This window comes from Neltuma alba, unplaced genomic scaffold (genome assembly GCF_004799145.2).
Source record: "Neltuma alba isolate B1F8T4 unplaced genomic scaffold, ASM479914v2 tig00011705_pilon, whole genome shotgun sequence".
NCBI lineage: Eukaryota > Viridiplantae > Streptophyta > Magnoliopsida > Fabales > Fabaceae > Neltuma > Neltuma alba.
This window is the reverse complement of record NW_021636342.1, coordinates 90,468-112,763: the sequence shown is the minus strand read 5'-3', so window position 1 is coordinate 112,763 and position 22,296 is coordinate 90,468. Positions and strand designations below refer to the sequence as shown.

General features: G+C 31.9%; 1 protein-coding gene across 1 annotated transcript; it reads right to left on the bottom strand.

The window, feature by feature from the left end:
- Positions 1-13,795: 13,795 nt before the first annotated feature.
- Positions 13,796-16,259, bottom strand: LOC114717077 (uncharacterized). Its single transcript, XM_028902159.1, is given in 2 exon segments — positions 13,796-14,353; positions 14,356-16,259. Coding segments are annotated over 2 exon segments (1,875 nt in total). The 5' UTR covers positions 15,995-16,259; the 3' UTR covers positions 13,796-14,117.
- Positions 16,260-22,296: the final 6,037 nt, after the last annotated feature.

Below are 22,296 nucleotides of genomic sequence, written 5' to 3'. Positions count from 1 at the left end.
AAGCATAGACTTTTAACGGGTAAATAATAGAAATATTAGAAAAATCCATGCAAATTCAAACACAACCAACAAGGCATAAACAAAAAGGAACAAATTAAAAGTGAGGGGAAGAAAACATAAAATCAATAAGCACTTGGTAGACCTTACCTGTAACAACTCCATAAATGTGACTGCATAATGTAGATGCTATTCATGTGAAGCAGTATAAATAATTCCTTAAATTACCAGTTCCATGTCTTTATCAGTATTTCTAACATTAAAAGTGGATTCTTAAAATAATGATATAAATGCCTGTGAAAATAAATGAAATTGTATTAAGAGTATCAGAATACACTAGATTGCAGAGGCAAGAGCACCCAGTTAATTGCTCTTTGCAGCCTTAAAGCAAGATGCTTCTTTAATCGATAGTCTCTTAAGTCTTGGCCGCCCAAAAGTACCTTAAGTTGGAATTCATGTGTAAACAAGGGTTAAGCTTAAGAACACATTATGAAGTAGAGAGTAACAAAATGATGCTCCTTCAAATGATACAGTTTAAGATTCGCAACTCAAGGATAAACACACTATAAAGTACAGAGTAATGAGATTGGATGCCATGTCCAACTACTTTATATTTGTACTTCGCAAGAAACTGGAAGACAGTACCAACCCTCTCTGGTACCAATGGCTGGGGGAGATTTGCTTGGCTTGCCATCAATATCATATTTTTGGATGTAAATGGAACCAGAAGTTGGTTTGATTATTGCTGCCAGAAGCTAAATCGAGGAAAGGGAAGAGTGGGAGGGATGTTAACAGATAACCCAAAAGACAAGTAATGTGAACAGCTTAGAAACCAGATGCATTAAAACCAATGGACAACATGACTTGCAGGAGAGTTGTTTTTCTACTTCCACTCTGTCCAAAAGTCAGGCCAAAACTATGACAATTGACAGAAACGAGTTATAAAGTCTAGTGTTCTAGAAAATGTAATGTGTCCAGCGTGTAGATTTCAGTTGTCACATTCTATTAGTAGTTCCTCAAGAAGTTATTTTTAGAAGAGATATGGTAGCAAGTAGCTTATATCAAGTTAATAGTTCCATCTGGTCATCTAAAACTCACCCTCCTTTCTGATTGCATAGAAGATTGCAATTTATTAACAAGGGGCTGTGACAATTCTCACCCTTTTAGAGACATTGTAGATGAAGCTAGATTACTGCTTTACAGGGATTTGCAGGTGGTAGCTCATCATAGACCCAGAGACAGCATTTCAAGTGCTGATAAGCTTGCCAAGCTGCCTCATGGTATTGCAGAAAATTTTTGTATTATTGATCATCCTCCATCTTGATAGATTAGAAGATGGAGGATGATGAAGGAGGATACCCAAACCCCACCTATCATGAATCTCAGCCTCATTTAAAATCCATAAAACTATTCTCAAGGAAATCATCAATTAGTCTCTGTTTTAAAAAAAAATGCCCAAGGAATCATACATTATAGGGGAATCCAGTTCGTGTCAATAAACAGGATACCTAAACATTCCAAAACTCATACTGAATGCTTTGCTGTGAAATTACAAGGCAATAAATACCTCTTCTCACGAAGTGAAAAATCAACTGACTTCAAAAGGCTCAACTTGGTCCCGGAGCTGATAGCTGACATCTCTAACCTTGAGCCAAATATGGCATTCTTTTTATAAGAATAAATATCCTCTTATTGGAAGCAATCCTGTTTGAGGCACTATCGGATACTAAATATGGGTAACTCTCCTAATGAGATTTTAAAGCTTGATTTGCCAAATTATAAGATACTAGCTTTTTTTGGTAAGACCCAACTCCCGTTAGTAACAAACTACTGATTTGTGATAGCAACTCTGCAGTGTTTTACAACAACGCCCCTAAACTAGGTGTAGTAACAAGAGAAGTAAAGTTCATAAATGAACAATAAACTTCTGCATGCTAAATGCTGGGAATAGAAAGCGCGATTAACCTCTTAAAATCGATGCAAGCTTAAATTCTCGGCCATAAATTACAACGTACGACTTGATTTTAATTAACTATCTAGCTCTTATAAAATTCGTTCAGTAAGCCAATAACTTATAAACGAAAACCAAATCCAAATTAGATGCAATAAACAATAGTAGAGACTACCGACCCGTACAAAGTTAGTGAGGGGAAAGGACTAAACCAAACAGAGTGACCCCGGCACCAAAGCGCCAGGTGTATTAAAATACGGACTAAGGATCATTTTCGCTCTGAAAATAATTGAAGTTATGGGGTTTTGGAAGGTTTTTTTCTGCCTTAATAGTATACCGAAACTATTGAGAGGGGGGGGGGGAAACAATGTTATGTTGGCATTTTTATAGAAAATATTATCGATCAAAAATAATTATGAAAGAATTACAATCAGATCTGAAGACAGAGAATTAATCACCGTAAAGTTTATTAACAAGTTAAGAATAAACAATGACAAGTTTCAAAATAAAAAATGACAACAAATTTAAACTGATCACTTATTATTAAGACTTTTTAGTAATTAAAATTTTTTTTAAGACCTTTTGATAATTCTCTCAATAATTTTTACTAGTCACCATTAGTTTTACGACAGAAATAGCGAGACTTGCAAAGCCATATTAGGCCACGAATAAAATTTCTAGAATATCTGCAGATTCTTAGTCCTGAAAGGGAAAACAGGCATCGGTGTCATCCATTGCCTTACCCAATGAAAAACGTGTAATTTTGTGGTGGTATAATCAAGCATGAGCCAAGGCAAAACATTCTTTAGCAACTTTAGAGCCAGACACGTAGGACAGATACTCTTTTGGTCCTATTTATATAGCAGAGAGAAAAAATATTTTTTGGTCCTATTTATAGAGTATTAAAAGAAATTTTTTGTATGAATATATAATTTTGCTCTTCATTTATTATTATGTTGACTTTGTTTACATGAGGTACAAACAATGTATATTGAATAGAGATAAAGTTGAAAAGTTATTGAATTTTATTTGAACGTTAATTAAGTTAAAAGTTTTTATTAATTTGTGTGAAACATATTAGAAGTGAATTATAAATAGGACTTGCAGAGTAGGAAATATCATTAAAAGAGACTAATGACTTGAAAACATGAAAATCTAAAAGGTTCAGAAACCAACACGCACACTCTTTGTAAACCATATATGGTTGTCCCCGTATCAATTTTTCTCATCATCATTAACACAATTCTACATTATTTATTTTTATTTTAATTCATAGTATTATCCTCTCTGTCTCCTTCTTTTATTAACTATCACTTTCTTATAAATCATTTGTATTTATCTATTGGAGTGTTTTTAAAATTTAAAGACACTTGTATTAATTAATATTTTTAATTGTGCTCTTAATTTTGCCCAAGGCAACAATAATTATTACTTCCTTTAAGACTCATTATTAACTCTAATTTAAAATTAAATAGAAATTCCTTTTGCCAAATAAGGTAGATAACGTGAAACTCTCAACAAATTTAAGCTTAATCCATTATTTCTCTTACAATGACACCCGTTTCTTGGACATTTGAACAAGATGGATGCAAAATATGGTGTAACTGCAATAAAATTTTGGACAACTAATAATGAACACACAAACTTTGTATCAACAGCCATTATCCTTTTTTAAATCGTTGATGTTCATCATCACATGACTTTATGCAAATTTTACAGCTCAGTTTTTTTTTTGGGTATGAGTGAGGCCCAACGGCCCAAATACAATTTAGTTGGCCAGAGATTCTTAAAGTAAAAACTACCCATAAGTGCCCGATCAAAAAAAAGTATATTCAATAAGTCTGAAAAAATTCATATTTATAGGTTGAGTTTCAAATTTAATAATTTATACTACTTACAAACCAATTTTATATATTTACCAGTGTAATCGCATCATTTACAGGTCAATCAACAACCAAAAAGTTTCTTGGTAGATTATTCAATTTTTTTACTTGGAAACCTAAGGATAATTTTCCATTCTTAACATATAAGTTATTTACAAAAGAATAATAAATTTATTGATTACAAGCAAGATATATATACACATTTATCCGCATTTATTTACATTTAATCATATAAAATATTTACCCATCCATATTAAAATAACTATTTAAGTAGTGAATAAAGATACATATGGTGCATTCCAAATTTAAAAAAGGCTAAAGGAAAAGAGTAAAATAAGGAGATGTAACAAAAGTTACATATATACATATATATATATATATATATATGAAATCCAATTTATAGGCACATTTTTTTGGGGGGGGGGGGTGAGGGATAGAGACTTAATAGGAAGGTTGTTAGAGGGAAGTAATGGGGTATTTAAGGCTTGGGGCCTATCACCTCCACACACTGACCTGATTTAAATGACTTCCCAACTGTTTTATCCCTTCTTTCTCACTTCCTTCCTATGCTCTTTCACTTTCACACATTCTCCGATCCCTCTCTCTCTGTATATTCCCCGTCCTCTTTAATGCTTTTACTTACATACCCCCCCCCCCCCAAAAATCAACATCACCCACCTTTTCCTTCTTTCTTTCTTTTCATCATAATCCCTCACAGCTTTCTCAGAAACTAAACAGCAAGAACCCCATTTCAGAACCATCATACATAAAGACTACTATTCATTCACTGTCGTCCACACACACAAACACACACACATATATATATATATGTATATACTAATCATTACGCCATTGAAGAAGCACACCATGGCTTCTGCAGAATCATACTTTTAATTGGCAGAACAAAACTTACTCAAAATTATTAAACACTCAAATAATTCATTGCTCTTTCGTTTACCCTCTGTACAAAAGAAATTAAATACAAACCCTCAAAATCTTCTGCTCCCTACGTACTACCATATAACATATATATATCTCTTTCCCTGTGTATGACAGATCAACAATAAAACAATATAAAGAACCTCTATATAAAAGCATTATCATCATAACTCTGAACCTAGAACCTGATAGAAGCGAAGCACTGATCCAAGAAGAACTATCTGATGATGATGATGATGATGAATCTCTATCTCTTGTTGTGTAGAGGGTTGGAGCCTGTAGGAACTCTTCGCTTCTGAGACTCAAATTCTGTACCTCTGGAGGTTGAAGAAGAAGGAGAGCTGTGACGCCATGGCTGAAGCTGCTGCAAGCTTGAAGAAGGACCTGAGAACTTGATCCTTATCGCATTCATTCTCGGAGTGAAGAAGAGCAGCACAATTAAACCCAGAAAGAGGAAGCTGAAGTGGGGCTGCTTCGCCTTCATTCTTCTGATCGATCTCCAGTAGTTTGAAAAATGGCCGAGAGAGAGACAAGAAAGGAAGACGGTGCTTGGGATTGCAAAGTTGTTTGGGTTAGCGGTATATATGCTCATACATATATACACACACACACACATATTTATATATATGAGAGCATGGTTTGGGTCTACTTCCCTAAATGGGGTGATGGGGTCACATTGTGTTATTGCCGCTTGATTGTCATCAAACGATCATCATTAAGTTCATCGTGTATACCTTTTTTTTTTTCAAAGAACTTTTTACTTCATTGAAGTGGATATTTTATGCTACTACTGCTTGATTTAATCTTATATTGTCATTAACTAAAATTAGATTTTTAACGAAAAGTTATTTTTCTTAAGCTTTATACTAAAGGCGGTTAAATAAAAGCTTTTTAATTGTGAGAATGAATTGACAATCGACAACTCCACAAGCAAAAATTAGGATTAAAAAAATGCAAATAATATAAGAAAAATTCAAACCACAAATTAGATAGTAAATTAGGATTTAATTTAATTAGTTGCATCTTAAAGAAGGGCCCAGATTATGAGGGTGATGATGGTGATGGTAGGGCTTGCTTATTGAATGTAAGATAGAGACACCAAAAACTTTAAAAACCCAGGGGGACTGTGTGCATGTGAAACCAAACGGGGATTAGGTTTGCTATGACTTTTGACCTTTTCTGAATGGACGAAAATGCCCTCAACCATTCTTCGTTTTACCATGCACCCCTTGCTACATATGGAAGATTGACAGGGGCATTTCTGTCATGAGAAAAGTCAACCACGCCGACAGGCTGAGTAAGTCTCGTACACGGCCTAGGAAATATATTATGAGAACGCTTATAATAATAATACTGATTCAAATGAATATGATCAATTATCATAATAATAATAATAATAATGTGGACATATAGTACTAGGGTCGTCATATATAAATACACACTATATATTATACACACCCTCATGACCCATATGGGTTTGGTCAAATAGATCCGAATTTTGTGGGTCGTAGGAACACATGGACTTTGAAGTTTGTATCCTTTTATTTTTTGTTGACACTAATGGAAACCAGCTTTCTTCTCAAATCTCAATATACCAAAGCGAGAAATTTCTTGTACATCTTTCTTGAAATTTGAATCATCAATAGTTTTAAATGCTTGTTAATATATAGTATTCTTGTGTATGGTTGGCAAAATCAACAAATAAATCATATAAATATATAGTTATCTTGATTGGCAAGACATGATAATCAGCTCCAATGTGTATATAAAGCTTTAGAATGTGGCTTCGATCATTATTATTTTATACATTGATAAGACAGTGTTCTTAATTTTTTCTTTAGTATATACTCTAAAATATGAAAGGTCAAGAAGTTCACAAGTGTCTCAAAACCCAGAAGGTGATCTGTAATGGTGAGAAGGGTGGTGAGAAAAGATCAAAAGGTGTGGCTTCAATCTTTTTGTCGCCTAAGTTCATTATTTGACCTTTTTGTTTTGGTCCAACAAAAGATCACTTTTTTTAATGCAAGAAAAATGCTCCTTTTTTTAAATTAGGTGGGAGATTGCCGTCCAACAATCAACCGTACGTAATCATTCTTCAAAAAATGAGTGTAATGGAACAAGTTTGGTGTGCATTTGATCAGAGTTTAAGTTTTAATGAAGGCAAGTCAATGGTCAAATTTCAAAAAGAACAAAAAGAAATTAAAAAAAAACTCAGAAATGAAGAGCCGTGTGGAGAATACAAACACTTGGAAAAAAAATTAAAGTTCTTTACTTAGTAGCAAAGTAGCTATAATTATCTAAATTGACTGAAAGAAATTCGATACATCTAATAAATTAAATGAGGATCAATATTTGAATCTTATGACTAGTTGGTATCGTATCAAATATCAAGAAAAAAATTGTTACGTGGGATTTTTTTTTTTTTTGAAAAAAAATTTGTATTATATATAAATGACAGTATAATACAATAAAAGTCGGTAGTCAAACATCAATATGTGAAGCACATTTTATTAGGTGCACTTGTTGACTTGAAGATATACATATATATATATATATATATATAAATACAAACACAATATATTGTGAAGGTCTTTGTAATAATGGCATTAGATTAAATTAATGAGATATTTTTAGAAGAAATCTGAGAGTTGAGAAGATGTAATTAATAATGAGAGTGTGATGAGAAGTATATGGATCCCATGTGGAAGTGAATGATAACTCTGAAATTGGTTCAAATTTTGACATTCTTGCTGGCATTGATGTAACCCACCACACTTGAAGAGTTTTTCCATAGCTTCAATAATTATTTTATATTTTGTGTGCCTTCCAACCAATTGACTTGAACATTTCATCACTACTACTTAGCTTTTTCATATGCCCCCATTTGATTTTGCTTCCTTTAATATTCACAAGCACACCCCATTTTCTACGCAATCACTTCTCTAATGCCTACACCTTCTAGCTTCTAATTGATTAATAACTTCTATATAACTTTGTCCATCTCAATTAGGTGCTTCTCTTTTTTAAAATTAAATATGTAGCAAATCACACGATTTATAGGGTTTTACATTATTTGTTTCATTGTAATTTATATGTATGGATGCGTATGCACTTCTTATGTTGTGTTTTTGGCCAAATATAATGAGACGTGTACTATTAATTTGGAGTGAGTTGGCCATGCTCCAATTGAAATAAAGTTGTTTTAAGGTACTCCCTCATTTCTTTTTATAAAATACTCCTCCGCTCCTTAATATAAGACATATTTAACTAATTTGATTATATTAAGGAAGTTAGGTAATTAGTTAGTTAAATATAAGAAATGAGACATGTTTTTTCTAAAACACGATAATCATTTTCCTTAATATCATCTCTCCCTCTTCTACTTGATTATGGTTGAGGGAGTATTTATAGGGGTAATTTAGAAAAAATTAATAAATATAATAAATAGGTGTTATATTTAGAACCAAAATCAAATCAATAATTAGATTTTTTATTAAGGACCAGATAAGTATCTTATAATCCAGATAAAATTATGCATATAATTCTCTTGAACTTTATATTAAGTATAAAAAACCTCATTAAGTTTTGAAATTTTACAATGAATCTTCTGAATTATTACATTTATGCAGATAATTATAACTCTCTTACTAGCTAGGTGTTTTGTTCATTATTTAACTAGATGTGTGTGGTAAAGTTTATAAGACTTGTATGCACGTAACTAAAAGTTTGAGGGATAATATATATACACAAAAATAAATTAAAGAGATATATGATTGGTGGTTGGAGTTTCTATAAAATTAAAAAGTTAAAAGTTCAGGAAGGTTCACAGAGTTTTAAGGCTAAAGAGATTATTTCTATATGATTCAAAATTCATGAAAATTTTGTGTAATTTAGCATTCTATTTATAAGTTGGTTCGGCAAATATTATATATAATTGATTGTGTTTATCAAAAATACCCTTCTTAAAAAGTGTGGCTTTAATTCAGATATATAGAGAGGAATGAGAATATTTATTGAATGATATTTATAAAGTAGTTAAATATAAGGAGGAGTAATTTTCCACTTATTTATAGTATAGTATTGATCCTTCTTTCAACCAGAATTAGTTTCAGTCATAGTAATGAGTACTATAATATTTATTGAATTTCGATCATCGAAATTTAATATAGATAATCAAAATTTATTATTTAATATTTTTAGTTTTTAAAAATATTTTTTTATTAGATAAATAATCCAAAATAAATATAATATCTTCAATGTAAGTTTTTTTTAAAAAAAATATTTTTTATTTAAAGCTACTACTAGTTAAAAATTTTAAATCTAAACCATCAAAACTATATCTAATTTAGATTTCATTACAGTAATAAGTATCATGATGTTTTTTACTACTATAAGTACCGAGACTATTTTCCTTCCAAGCAGGCACTCATTCCCAATTAGATTTTTAAAAAAGAAATTACAAGAAAAGGTGAAAAGAATGAAAACCCACTAGAGAGAGAGCCTCTGTGTTAATGCTTTTTCACAGTAATGTTGGGTGAGGCATCAAGTCCAATAGATTTAGAGGTATCTTTATGCTGTAGTGCTCTTATTGCGTTATAGAAGGCTCTCAAGTGTACCTTGAAGGCTTGAACCCAATTTTTAAAACTTCCCTTTATCCTTACAAATATGAATAACTCTCCACTACAATTTTCAAGCAAAAAAATCATAATAAAATTATTTTAAGGAGAACGTTATTAATTATTAATTATCATATTATTTAAATTAAATACCAAGCTCTGACACAAATAATTTTTCGTTAATATGAATAGTTTCTTTGTGATAAATATAAACTTACAACGCCACAAAAAGAGTGGTGCTAACTGGAGAAGTCAACCCCACAAAGGAGAGCGTGGAATTGTAAAGTGAGTTGAATTTATAGGCCTGGAAGCCACTTTCATTTCATCACCACACTCCCATGCTTTTTGCCCTTTCAAAATTCCAATTATGCCAACGTAATTCACATTTCTCCGTCCGATGGCAGACTTTTTTTTAAAAAGGAAAAAAAGAAAAAAAAAATATAGGGAAAATTGGTATAAAAACAATCCTTGTTTGAAAATTTAATTGGCTAAAAAGGCCCTCCATTTTCTTTTGTTTACTTTTTTATTTATAAGACTTTAACACAATATTCGATTAATAAGAAATTTAATGCTCGGTCATTCGAATAAAAAACATTGGTAAGTGACACGTGAATTGTGGGCAATTTGATCTGATGGAAAGATATAAGAAATCAACTTTTACGGTTTTACCACAATGCAAAGCTATAATCAATATCAATCTTGTTTTAATTTCTTTTTTTTTCAATAAATTTCGTGAACTATATAAAGCAAGACCAAGCTAATTTGGAGGGTGTTTGGATAGAAACCAAACCATGGTTTCAGAAGTGATTTTACAATATACAAAGTAAATATGTGGAGGAATTTATCTCGATTTGTAGAAAAGTGTTTTTTAAAAACACTTCTTTTACCATCCAAACATCCCCTTGATGTGTCGTCGAAATCTAAAACTTATATATCCTTGATATTGGATAAGAAGATAAAGATTAATAGTTTGAAATGAATTAGAATATAATAAATTGACCCTCATCATCCACTTCACAGTTTAGAAATTTTATGAGAAAAGAACAATCTTATTGGGAATTATTGTGAAATAAACGAAGTAGATTGTAATTCATTTTTCTCAGTATTACTCTATCTTGTTGTACAATATAAAATGAATTGCTATTTTCATTTTCTCGATCTATATGATAACCTGATAAGAATGTCTCAAGTAATAATAACAACACCCTCCCCCAAAAAAAAAGTTGCAAGGCATCACAATTCATTCAATAGTAATAGAACAGTAATTGAAATCCGAGATTTGATTGGATTTGAGAAAATAACAAATTAAAGTTCTACAATTCACAACAAAATACTTTGATTTTGACAAGCCAGTCCTCTGTGAGCTTTTTTTTTCCTAAAGCATAGATATCTTTCTATTAGAAGTAATCTTATTTAAAGTACTATCAGGTACTAAATGTGAACACCTCTCTCAATGGAGATTCGATTTTTGTGAGCATATGTTTCAAGTGTCTGGGTTCTTCATGGCCCCATGGAAAACCCGAAAGAAATAGCGTTTGGGTTTCTGCACATCAACGTCTCACACTAGGCGGGTGTGCCAAGGATGTAAAAATGGAAAATGGTAGCACTGGGCCTCATCCTCCCGACGCTATCAATCCGATGATTTTTTTACTAAAACATAGGTTTCTTCGTATGAGAAGCAATCATATTCGAAGTACTATTAGGTACTAAATGTAGTTATCTTTTCCAGCCCTTTCTGCTAGACCTAACCTCTGTTGGTTTAATTTAATGGTTTTGAAAAAACGCAAGAAAGGATAAAAGCTTGGACTTTGAATTGCAATGGAGAAAAATGAGGAGGAGGATTTCGAGAATCTCCCCTATTCATCAATTATCATACAAAAATTAGCGTTTAAAATAACTAACAGCGTGTTTGGATTGTTGTTGGAGACTCTCAACGCGTATTGACAAGAGCTAAACATGCGGCGCAAAGAAATTTGATTTTAATAATTCGTTTGGATCAGCTATGTGTCAGATTAACTTCTGGAAGAAAAGCTCCTTCAACGCGTAAGTCATTTTCAGGAGCTTTTGGCATGCAAAACGTGGAGAGAGGAAAAGATGATAATGAGGAGAAAGATAATATTTAAACGAGTCCTATCTTCACTCAATAATTTGATTTTTCTAAAAAAAATTTTAATTATTTTAATTTATTATTTTAAAAATATATATATCAAATTGCAGGCATACGATGTACTACTTTTACTCCCTAATATAAGACATCAGACTAATTTGAACAGATTAAAGAGTTAAATAAATTTTAATTTTAGTTTTCATTATTATTTAATAGTTATCACATTAATATCATGTAATATAAACCACCACTCTTCAATAACATTTATGTCATTTTCAATCATTGTACATCTAAATTATTTTTTATTAATCATCCAAACAAGTTTTGATTTTTTCAATTGATTTTTTATAAGCATTAATCCAAACATAAATCATATTACACTAACTGATTTTTATTCTAACTTAAGTTTGTAAAAGTTAGTTAGAATAAAAATTAATTTTATCACTGCTAATCCAAACACCCTAAGCATGTTTGGATCAAAAGAGATTTTGGAGAAAACCATGATTTTCTGGGGTTAAAAATCTCTCTTAGGTTTTCAGACCTTGTTTGGCTACTCTGTTTTCGAAAAAATAGTTTGGGTCAAAATCTTGACTTTGAAAGTTCTTCTCATGAGCATACACTAAAAATGGCTTGAAAATCAGGTAAGCCGGCGTTAAATCCTCAGATAGTCTTGGTAACAGACAGTATGGGTTCTTGACATCTCAGAATGCAAAGCAGCTTGAGGCAAAGGAAACCACACAATTTGAGGCATGACCTAGAAGCAGGGTCGAGAGTTCCATTTCACTTTGTAATTCTAAGTATCAGATGATATGTTGGACAACATAACCAAAATCTTTCATCCTCAATTTGTCATCCCTGATATTTTTAAGCACATCACAGACGGAAAGAATTGTAGAACTATATCAATGTCACGAGGAACTTTTCAAAACAGAACATAATTCATTCAACTTTCATTAGAATCTGGCTCCCAATCATATTGACAGGGTAAGGAGTTTTGACACATAATAATGCATTGAGAACTTCCCTTGAAAAATACCTGCTAGCCTATTGCGAATATTCATTTCATTTAAACTGCAAACAGAGACTAATTATTTGGAATCCCAAGACACATCACAAAAACATGTGGAGATGCAATTCAGCCAGACTTTCGAATTTAATTTAGAGTAAGTAATTAGTTCTCTTTTCTTTTTTTTTGGGGGGGGGGGAGGCTATTATTACCCAAATCACAAATAGGCCCTGAATCTTTATCAAATGTTATTGTTATTAGCAATTCGGTCTAATATATAGTGCGGCACTTAAACATCTCACAAACTTCATATCTTACGAATTTTGAAGCCTTGCCGTTCAACATCGTGTCTATTTTTACCCCTTTTTAATCAGTCTTTATCTCTCAAAAGCCGTCTAGAAATGTAAGCACAATACCAACAAAAAGTAAGGCATGCAGATAAAGGGTTCTTGCCCGCAATCTTTTGACAAGGACCATGTCTAAGAAGAGCAAGTAGACTACAAAGAGAAAAAAAATACTCCGATTTTCTTGTAATCGAGTTAAAGATGGTGAGAATAAGTGAGCAAACTCCCTGCCAAAAAGGGGGGAAAAACGAGTCACCATTGTTTTAGCACGCAGCTATTTGAAATAAGGGTTGTTGAGAGATGGATGACGTATGACAGATACAATGGTGAATGCTGCTGAATAGTCATTGCATATTCAGCGAACATCTCTTGCAAGGTGTCAAGGCACCACAACAGATGTGCCACACACCTTGCCATGACCGCAGGGCAGGAAAAACAGTAATAATATTAGTAGGCATAATGGATCACGTAATGTTCAAAAGCAGCACTGACAAATGAAAACGCATATGGATCTGTCCGGACTCCAAACAGAACAGAGCACCTTCTCAAATGCTAGTTTAGATGTTGCGGGAGTAAAAGGCGGCAAGACTCTTTGGCATTTAGGCAATGTGCAATATATGATTATATTTGTTACTTTGCTGCATATGGAATTATGGATAGAGGAATACCAGAATTTTCTAAAGATTTCATGTTCTTAAGTCTTCAATGCTCACAAGTCATAAAACTATGACATTATAACATATTAAGAGATACCAATCATTGGTTCTAGAGAAATAATTACAAAAACAAACCACGCACGTTATGCCTCAAGAAGGGAAATTGACTAACTGATTCATTTGATACTCATCAGCATATCATATTTGAACATTATTAGATACAGGCTTGAGGTTTGTCAAAATGTATGTCAGTGAATCAGGCAAGGCTGGCTCCGAGGGTAGTTACGAAACAAAGATGTAGCAATACATACCTTAACTTCTATGCACCAAAGAATTTGAACATAGTTGTTGGTTAGGAAATATTTAATTTCCTTCTGTAATAATTCAAGTATAAACAGTAGAAAACACAGCACATGACCACATAGACGCTTTATACAGACCAAAACATAATCAAAAATTGCATGACACGAATATATATACACACAAGAATTTCCTGAAGTCCTGCGACAGGTTGTCATATTCACTTTATGAAGGTCAACCCTAACAACTATTCAAAGAAAGTTATTTCTTCTCCTTTCCTCTCAACCCAAAAAAGGAAAAAGTTATTTTCTATCATTATCAAACTTTTGCCTTCTTAAATCTATTTATTAAAGATTCTATGGACTTCTGAATTCTAGTTCCTTCTGTTTGCACTGCCATTTGAGACATATGATGTAAGTGCTCAATTCCCCGACCCAAACTGGCTATGGAGGGGGCTGCAGGTGCAGATTCAACAGCACACTCAATCCCATCTCCATACAATAGCAAGCCAGTGCATGTACCAACACTACCTACGAACGTAGCCCAAGGTAAGAACCCAACGGCCGCATCTTACGCTTCCTCATTATCTCATAGAATGCAGTTCTCATAGCTGAGACACTGGTTCTTTCAGCAGAGGCTATAACACTATGTGCAACAGCTCGAATTTTCTCAGCTGACAAAGTTGCCTTGAGGACACTAGATGTTTTGGCTCCGGAACTTGCAACCCCAGGAACCACAGCTTTTGATGGCCCAAGGGCAAATGCCAATGCTTTCTGTGTTTGGCTAAGAAAGAATTTGAGTGGAGTTGAAACTTTGAGAGTTACAAGCTTCATCAGAGTTGATGCCGGTACTGCTTTGCTCAGAGAGGAAGCCCCCAAAACTACTGTTGCTCCGGCCCCCATTGCCACCATAGGCTTCTCTGTCAATAATCGCCTCTTGTTGTTTTGATTTGAGGTAACCTTTTCAACATCACAATTTGTTACTAGTTCTTCAACCAAATCTTTGACTTCAGGAGGAAGAGGGGTATTCCAGTGTTTCCTAAGACCTGCTAAACCACTAGCATCGACTAGTGCAACTATGGTCTTATACTTATCAGTCTGACTACGAAGGGCCTGTGCAAAGAGCACATGAGACTGTTCCTCAACCGGAAGTTCTGAGAACTTGGTGTTGGCCATTCTAGAAATATCTTTCCTGTTAATTGGCCGTAAACCATTGTTATTTAGAGCCATTCTTAGCCCTTCAACTGCAATACGGAACCTGTAGACCTCAGATATAATTCTTGTATCAACAACCTCGCCTCTGCTGATATCTAATAGCATCTTTTGAACATTTGCTAGCGCTTTCCCAATTGATGGGAGATCAATGAATATATTGTGCAAGTCCTCAAGTAATGGATAGAGTGACTTCGCAAAAGCTGGGGCCTCATAATCACTACTCGGCTGAATTTCTATCGAATCCCGTTCTGAAACCGGAGGGGACTGACCAAGCAATTGTGGATCCATATAGAACGATAGGACTTTTACTAGTTGTGGTCGAACATCATTACTCAAGGAAAACCTCTTCAAAGTCAAAGGGGCTATAGAGGCACCTTTCTGAGGAACTAAACTACTAACGAAACTTTGGAAATGATTTACGGCATCGACTTCACCAGAAGGGCTACCCCAGGAACACTTCCCTAATGGCGATTCAAGCAAAATAAATGAGGATCCTACATCCTCTGCCGCTTTCTTCGCGGCTACCAAGTGTCCGTGAAAACTAGTCCCAAAAATCTTACGCAGCACAAAATTGCCTGCCACTGACTCATAATTCTCCTTTCCAATCTTGTCAATAAAACACCTTTTGATTACACCAAGAGAGGAAGTGGGCAGTGGGGCTGCAACACCATCTTCCAGTCCATTTTCTTCGGACGTGATTTCTGTCGCCAGAGAAAGATCCGACTGAACCACCACAGCGTCCGGTTTAATCTCTTTAATAAGACACTCAGCGTCAAAAGCCGATCGCTCAGACAAATTCAAAGCGGAAAGTATGTAAATTACGGATTGCGTTTCAGGATCCCGAACTGCAAAAACAAATTGTTTGGTCTGCTCAGGAATCGAAAGTTTGCTCACCAATTGCTTGGAAGCCCTCAGGTCATCGTTCTTGAATACCGAGAAAGGCCATAAATCTTGCAGACTCCAAATGAATGCAACCACCATCTTTCTGACATGCACGGAGAATTACTCGGGCGCGAGCGCACCGGCGACGGCAAGAAGAGGAGCAGCGACTTGACCAGCGAAGAAAATGAATGAAGCTTCCAGAAATTATTCGCTCCCCATCTGAAAATCTGAATTAACACCAAACAAAATCACCAGATCAGGACAGGAGATGATCGACGATGAATCACACTGCTGCGTCCGAGGAAGGAGCAGAATCTTCGAAGAAAAATCGAAGCTTTAAGGTTGAAGACGAAGGAGCTCACGACCTGGGAGGGAGACTCCGAAATAGGGAAAAAGGGGGAGGGGTTTCAGCGAACGGAGACGGCGGGAGAGGCGGATGAGAGGGTTCTGGACTTTTCGGAGCCAATTTTGTCTCGGTCGTGACACAGTGAATGCTTGCCCTCAAGAAGAAAACGAGAGGAGCAACTGAGCAAGAGGAAAATCCCAACTTGGGTGATTAATTTAAAAAAAAAACAAGAAAGCTAGATAAATTATTGAGTAAAAATACCACCAATTTTCTATTTTATTTAGTTACAAAGATCTCCTCTTTGTTCTGATAACATACTTTTTAGTCCATATTATTAATACCGTTAAATAATATTTTGAAAAGATTCTTTATATATATTTTTTAATTAAAAAATATTAGAATAAATCTTATTTCCCGCCGTACTGGTCATTATATTAAATATGTAGTTTATCTTTTAGTATTAATATTTATTAATAATCAATTTAATATTTTACTAAATTTAATAAATTAAAACATATCTTTATAATTTTATTGAAAATACATATATACAATTACAAAACATTTTTTACTAATATATATTTAAAAAATTACATCACAAGTAAGTTTAAATAAATAAACAAGATTTATTGTAGAATAAAAATTTGTATTTATAAAATTAACAAAATTTATAACATGGTAAACAATTCAATAGTATAACCAAAAAAATATTAAAATATTTATTAAAATTATTTTTTAATTTCAAATAAAGATGTGTGATATGTCATTAAATGATAATTATTAAGTAATATTTGTATTAAGAAAGGGTAATTTGGTCAAAATAATAAGTCAATCATATGATTTAATGATCAACTAATGGATGGGTGGATGGAAGTTCAATCTCAAGATTAAAAAGGAGATTTGTGCAATATATTTTGATTTTAAGAGAAGTTCGTATGAATTTTCGAAATAAAAGGGAGGTCTTCGTAATTTAGTTAAAGAGAGGGGAATTGGTGTATTTTACTCTAAATTACTTAATTAGAATACATGTTATATATGTTATGAATATACTCCTCTGATCCTTAATACAGGACCTAATTATTAAGTTAATTTAATCTAAATGTAAGACCCATCTCTCATATTTATTAATTTTTCTAAATTATCCTTCTAAATACTTCCTCAATCATAATCAAGTAGAAGAGAGAGAAAGGATATTAAGAAAGATTATTATGGGTTTTAGGAAAAATATGTTATATTTCTTATAGTTAAATAATTTACCTAAATTTTTTAATGTAATCAAATTAATTAAATATGTCTTATATTAAGACTGGAAGAGTAATATCTTTGTGGATATTTTATATCTCTATTATCTCTTATCTTTTCTATCGTCTACAGTATCTTTTATTATCTTTATATCGCAGAATTATTTTATGTTATTATCTAACCTGTAAATTTTGTTCAAGATGTAAAATTGTGTCTATAATAAATGTCCTGTGTCATATATTTAACACCTTGAATGGAATGAGAAATGTTCTTGTCTTCTCTTCTCTCTTATTCTCTAATCTTTCTTTAGTTTTATAACAATCTAATCTTAATTAGAACATATGTTATACAATCTTTTCAAATATTTATATATATCATTAGATTATATATAAGTGTTTATAAGTTAAGTAAATAAATTTTTGAAGAGAAAAGATAAATAAAAATACTTTAAAATAATTTATTTAGCTTATCAATTTTTTTAAATTAGTTGACTGAGTTTTATATTAAGCCTAGGTGATAATACTTATTTTAGCTTCCTTCATTTTTTTAAAAGAAGGATTTTATGTTAATTTTATAATTTTAAAACAAAATAAAGTTCTTCAATGTTTTATAACTAACATACCTAATCAAGAAAAAAGAGTGGGATCGAATCAACTAGTTTAACTGAAAAATTAGTAAACCAATTAGTGGTCCGGTCTAGTTTGATTGTTGAAAACCGATATTAACCTAGTTAAACCAGGAGTAACCCGGTGAAATTTCGTGTAAACTGATGAATCAGTTTGGCTTATTATATTATTATTAATTCTATTTTTTCTCATTCAACTTATAATATCCCAATCATTATAGATTTAAATGAATTTTAATTATAATTTGAATATTAATGGTTCTTGATTTTAGTTATTATGGAATCATAAAGATCAAAATCCTCAATATTATTGTACTTTATTATTGTTATAATCAAACTATTATTGTATTTTCTTATATTTTGTTATTAGTGATTATTAATGTTGTTGTATTTTATTATTCTTAATTAAATTATACTACTATTATATTAATATGAATGGTTTGATCTTGACTTGAACCCAGTCTGATTCACTGACCCTTAAACCACAACATCAACCGATTTGGCATGGATCCAATTTTTTTTCCTTGCACCCAATTATATCTTTGATAGAGATGAAAGGAACGGAAAAATCTAACAAATGCATTCATTATTATCCATTATTTTGAAAGAAATTTTATGTGAAATTTATAATATTAAAATAAAATAAAATTAATCCTCGAGATTTTTTTTTAACCTTTTTTCTCATAATTTTCGCTTTCATATCGTCTAGATAATAATTTTCTTGATGGTGGATACTTTGAGATCACAACCTTTGTCAACAGCTACAAACTTTAGGATGATGTCGAACCTTTTGCTGTGAAAATTCACTTTGACAACATGCAACTAAAGTTGAAGTTTCTTTTCTTTTCTTTTTTGGCTAAGACAAAAAAAGTTGAAGCAATTTTTCATTTTTTGGCTTTTCACTTTCTTGAAAAAAAAATTCAAATTTGTGAAACTAACTTTTTAATATGTCAAACTAATGTTTTTAATAAAAGCCTATCCAAATCTAAATAACATTGCATTAGTTGACTTGTACTTCATTTTCAATTTACAAAAATTATTTAAAATAAAATGATTTTTATCAACATTAATTCATTTATCAATGTAACCAAAGGGCGTTTTGTCCCCAAAAAAACTCTTTTGCACGATTAATTTCACAAATGTTGATGAATATTCAAGTTAATTTCACAAATGTTATCACAAATGTCTCAGGTTAATTACAGTGACTTTTACGTAAATGCTATCCATGTTCGGGTTCATCTGATATTCATGGCTCCTTATACTTATCAGAACTGATTTTCTTGAGCTCTACGGTTTTCTTGCGTTCTATTTACTCACACACCCCATAATGGTTTAGGTTAAGAAAAAGACTATGACAAACCAAGCTTAGACTAACTTATCATTAAATCGGTTTGGTCTGTTTCTATTCCTACTTGTTAGAACTAGTTTTCTTATTTTCTATTTATACACAAACCCTTGCTTCAGAACCTTTCTTCTTCTCTTTTTATTCTCTTTCCTTCTCTTCTTTTCTAACCATTAGATTAACATATTTTAATGGTTTAGGTTTTAATTTTTTTATAAATCATTTATAAAAAAATTTTAAAAACATTTAGTACATTTACAAACCATTAGAATTAAATTTTAATATAATTTATAATTTACAATTCATTTATTTTTATAATTTAATATTTTGATAATAATTTAAAAAATTTAAATTTGAATTGTTAAAATATTAATCTAATAATTAAAAAAAATGAGAAGAGGGAAGAGGACGAGAAGCAAAGAGAAAATTTCTGAACCGAGACGTCTCATGACATTACATAAAGATTGATTCTTGATTCAGAAAATCACATCTTTAAGTCCAATGTTCTTTTTCTTCCCTTGCGACTTTTCTATGTACTCCTCCGGTCCTTAATATAAGACTCAATTGGTGAGTTGGTTTTGGTCCTAAATATAAGACCCATTTCTCATATTTATCAATTATATCTAAATCACCCCTATGGATACTCTTTCAACCATAATCAAGTAGAAGAGAAAGATGGGGTGTTAAGAAATATGATTATGGTATTTTAGGAAAAACGTGTCATATTTCTTATAATTAACTAATTTACCTAACTTTCTTAATCTAATCAAATTAGTAAAATGGGTCTTATATTAAAAATCGGAGAAGTATTTTTTTACCAGAGTTCCATGTATAGGCTATAGGTTGTTCTCTGCCCTCCGCAGTGCTACAGGAAATCGCTGCAACCGACGTTAAAACCTCCGAGGACTTGGGATGACGCAAAAAAATTGCACCAAACAGGAATCCAGGTGGAAATCGTCAGTTGACTTCTTCACATAACATAGTACTCAAAAATGAATGCGACCTTCACGTGAAATGCAATTGTCTTTTCCCCACTGAGTTGTACTCACTGAGCTTCAGGCCTTTCTGATCCAAGTACGCATCACTCTTCTACGAATTTTCCACATTTCCTATCAAGCTTTATGATGATGTCTTGGGGATGAACAAGCAATAAGCAGCTGGTCCGAAAAAACAAGCAATAAACAGCTGAATTATGAGCCCCCATAACTTCCAAAAGAATCCATTTCATTGCAAAGTGAATACAGCATACTCCCTCCAGTCTTATTTATAAGATCTTATCATTATTTTATTACCTCTAGTTTTTAATATTAGAATTAATTAGATAATTACATTTAATACTAAATATAATATCTCAATCACTATCAAAACATTTTTTTACACCGCCTAATCTGTGTTGTATATTGTGACAACAGTGTAAAAAAGTAGCCGATGACATTTTTGTAAATATCGATATATTTTTAAATTAATTCCATATACAACTGGTGTAAAATATACTTTTTAAACCAGTTATTTGTGCAATGGGTATAAAAAATATTAAAAATATATTTTTAAAAAATAATATATATAAGTTTTTATACCGGTTTCTTATATAATCAATCTAAAGTATACTTTCTACACCATATATTTATTACAACCGATGTAAAAAGTTTATAAAATATTTTTTTAAAAAAATAATATTTATAAGCTTCTAGAAATTGATTTAAAACCTAAAGGTTTAACTTATTTCATTTTGCAGCTACCTCTTCTAAACCAAACTTCATTTTCTCATAATCTCTTTAAGTTCTCGCAATCTCCTTTCTATGCTTCATTCACAAGTAACATCAATGCTAGTCCTCTTCTTCATGCTCTTCTCATTTGTGTTGTGACGTCTTCTTCGTGCTTGTCTCCTTTATAGTACGTCATCTTCTCTATACTCATCATCTCTTTAAGGTTCATTAACTTCTCCACAGTCATCAAATAGAGATCCATACTCACAGCATCCAAATATGTACCTATCCATTTAGATCTATGCTCACGGCGTTAAGATTTGTTCTTATTGCATCCAAATCCCTACTATCTCAAGCTCTTATTATGTTATCATCCAAATACTCATATTTGCTTAGAATTGCACTCATCTTCATTGCCTCTATATTCGTTTTATGTTTATACTTTCTTTTAATTTGCCCTTTTAATAAATAATTTGGAATTTTTTCTAACAAGTATATTTTTATTGTATGAACCGATATGAATCAATATCATTTCTAAAAAAAATTGGCTAGTTTTTTTTATAGTCTCATTAGATCTTATTGTTTCTATTTTTATGCTATTTCTTATTTTCTTAGATGTTGAACTATTGGTTGTGATGTTATGAGATCTGGATTTTATGAGATATGATAAAATTTCAGAAGAAGCTGTGATTTAATTGTAGCTTCTTTTGGGATTTTAACTAATTTTCTTAATACCACATTTAGTCTTTAATATAAAAGCCAGTTGACTAATTTGAATAGATTAAGAAAGTTTGTCAAATTAGTTATTTGTATTAAATAGTTGTTGTATTCCCTTTGCTAATTATGTAAAACTACTATTTGATGATAGATTATTTAACATGTACAACTATTACAAGGATTATTTGAAAAAAAGAATGGATGAACATGAAAGATAAAGTGGATTAGGTCTTATATTTTGGACCAAATTGAAAATCAAACTAGCTCTTATGTTAAAAAACTAAGATAATATTTTCAAATTAGTTGTTTAGCTCTTACATTAAAAATTAGAGGGTAGTACAATACAATGTCCTTTACAAAATTTAATGAAACCACATTCATACCATACTTTTGGAAATACCACTGTCTGTTTCACTCTTGGCTTTT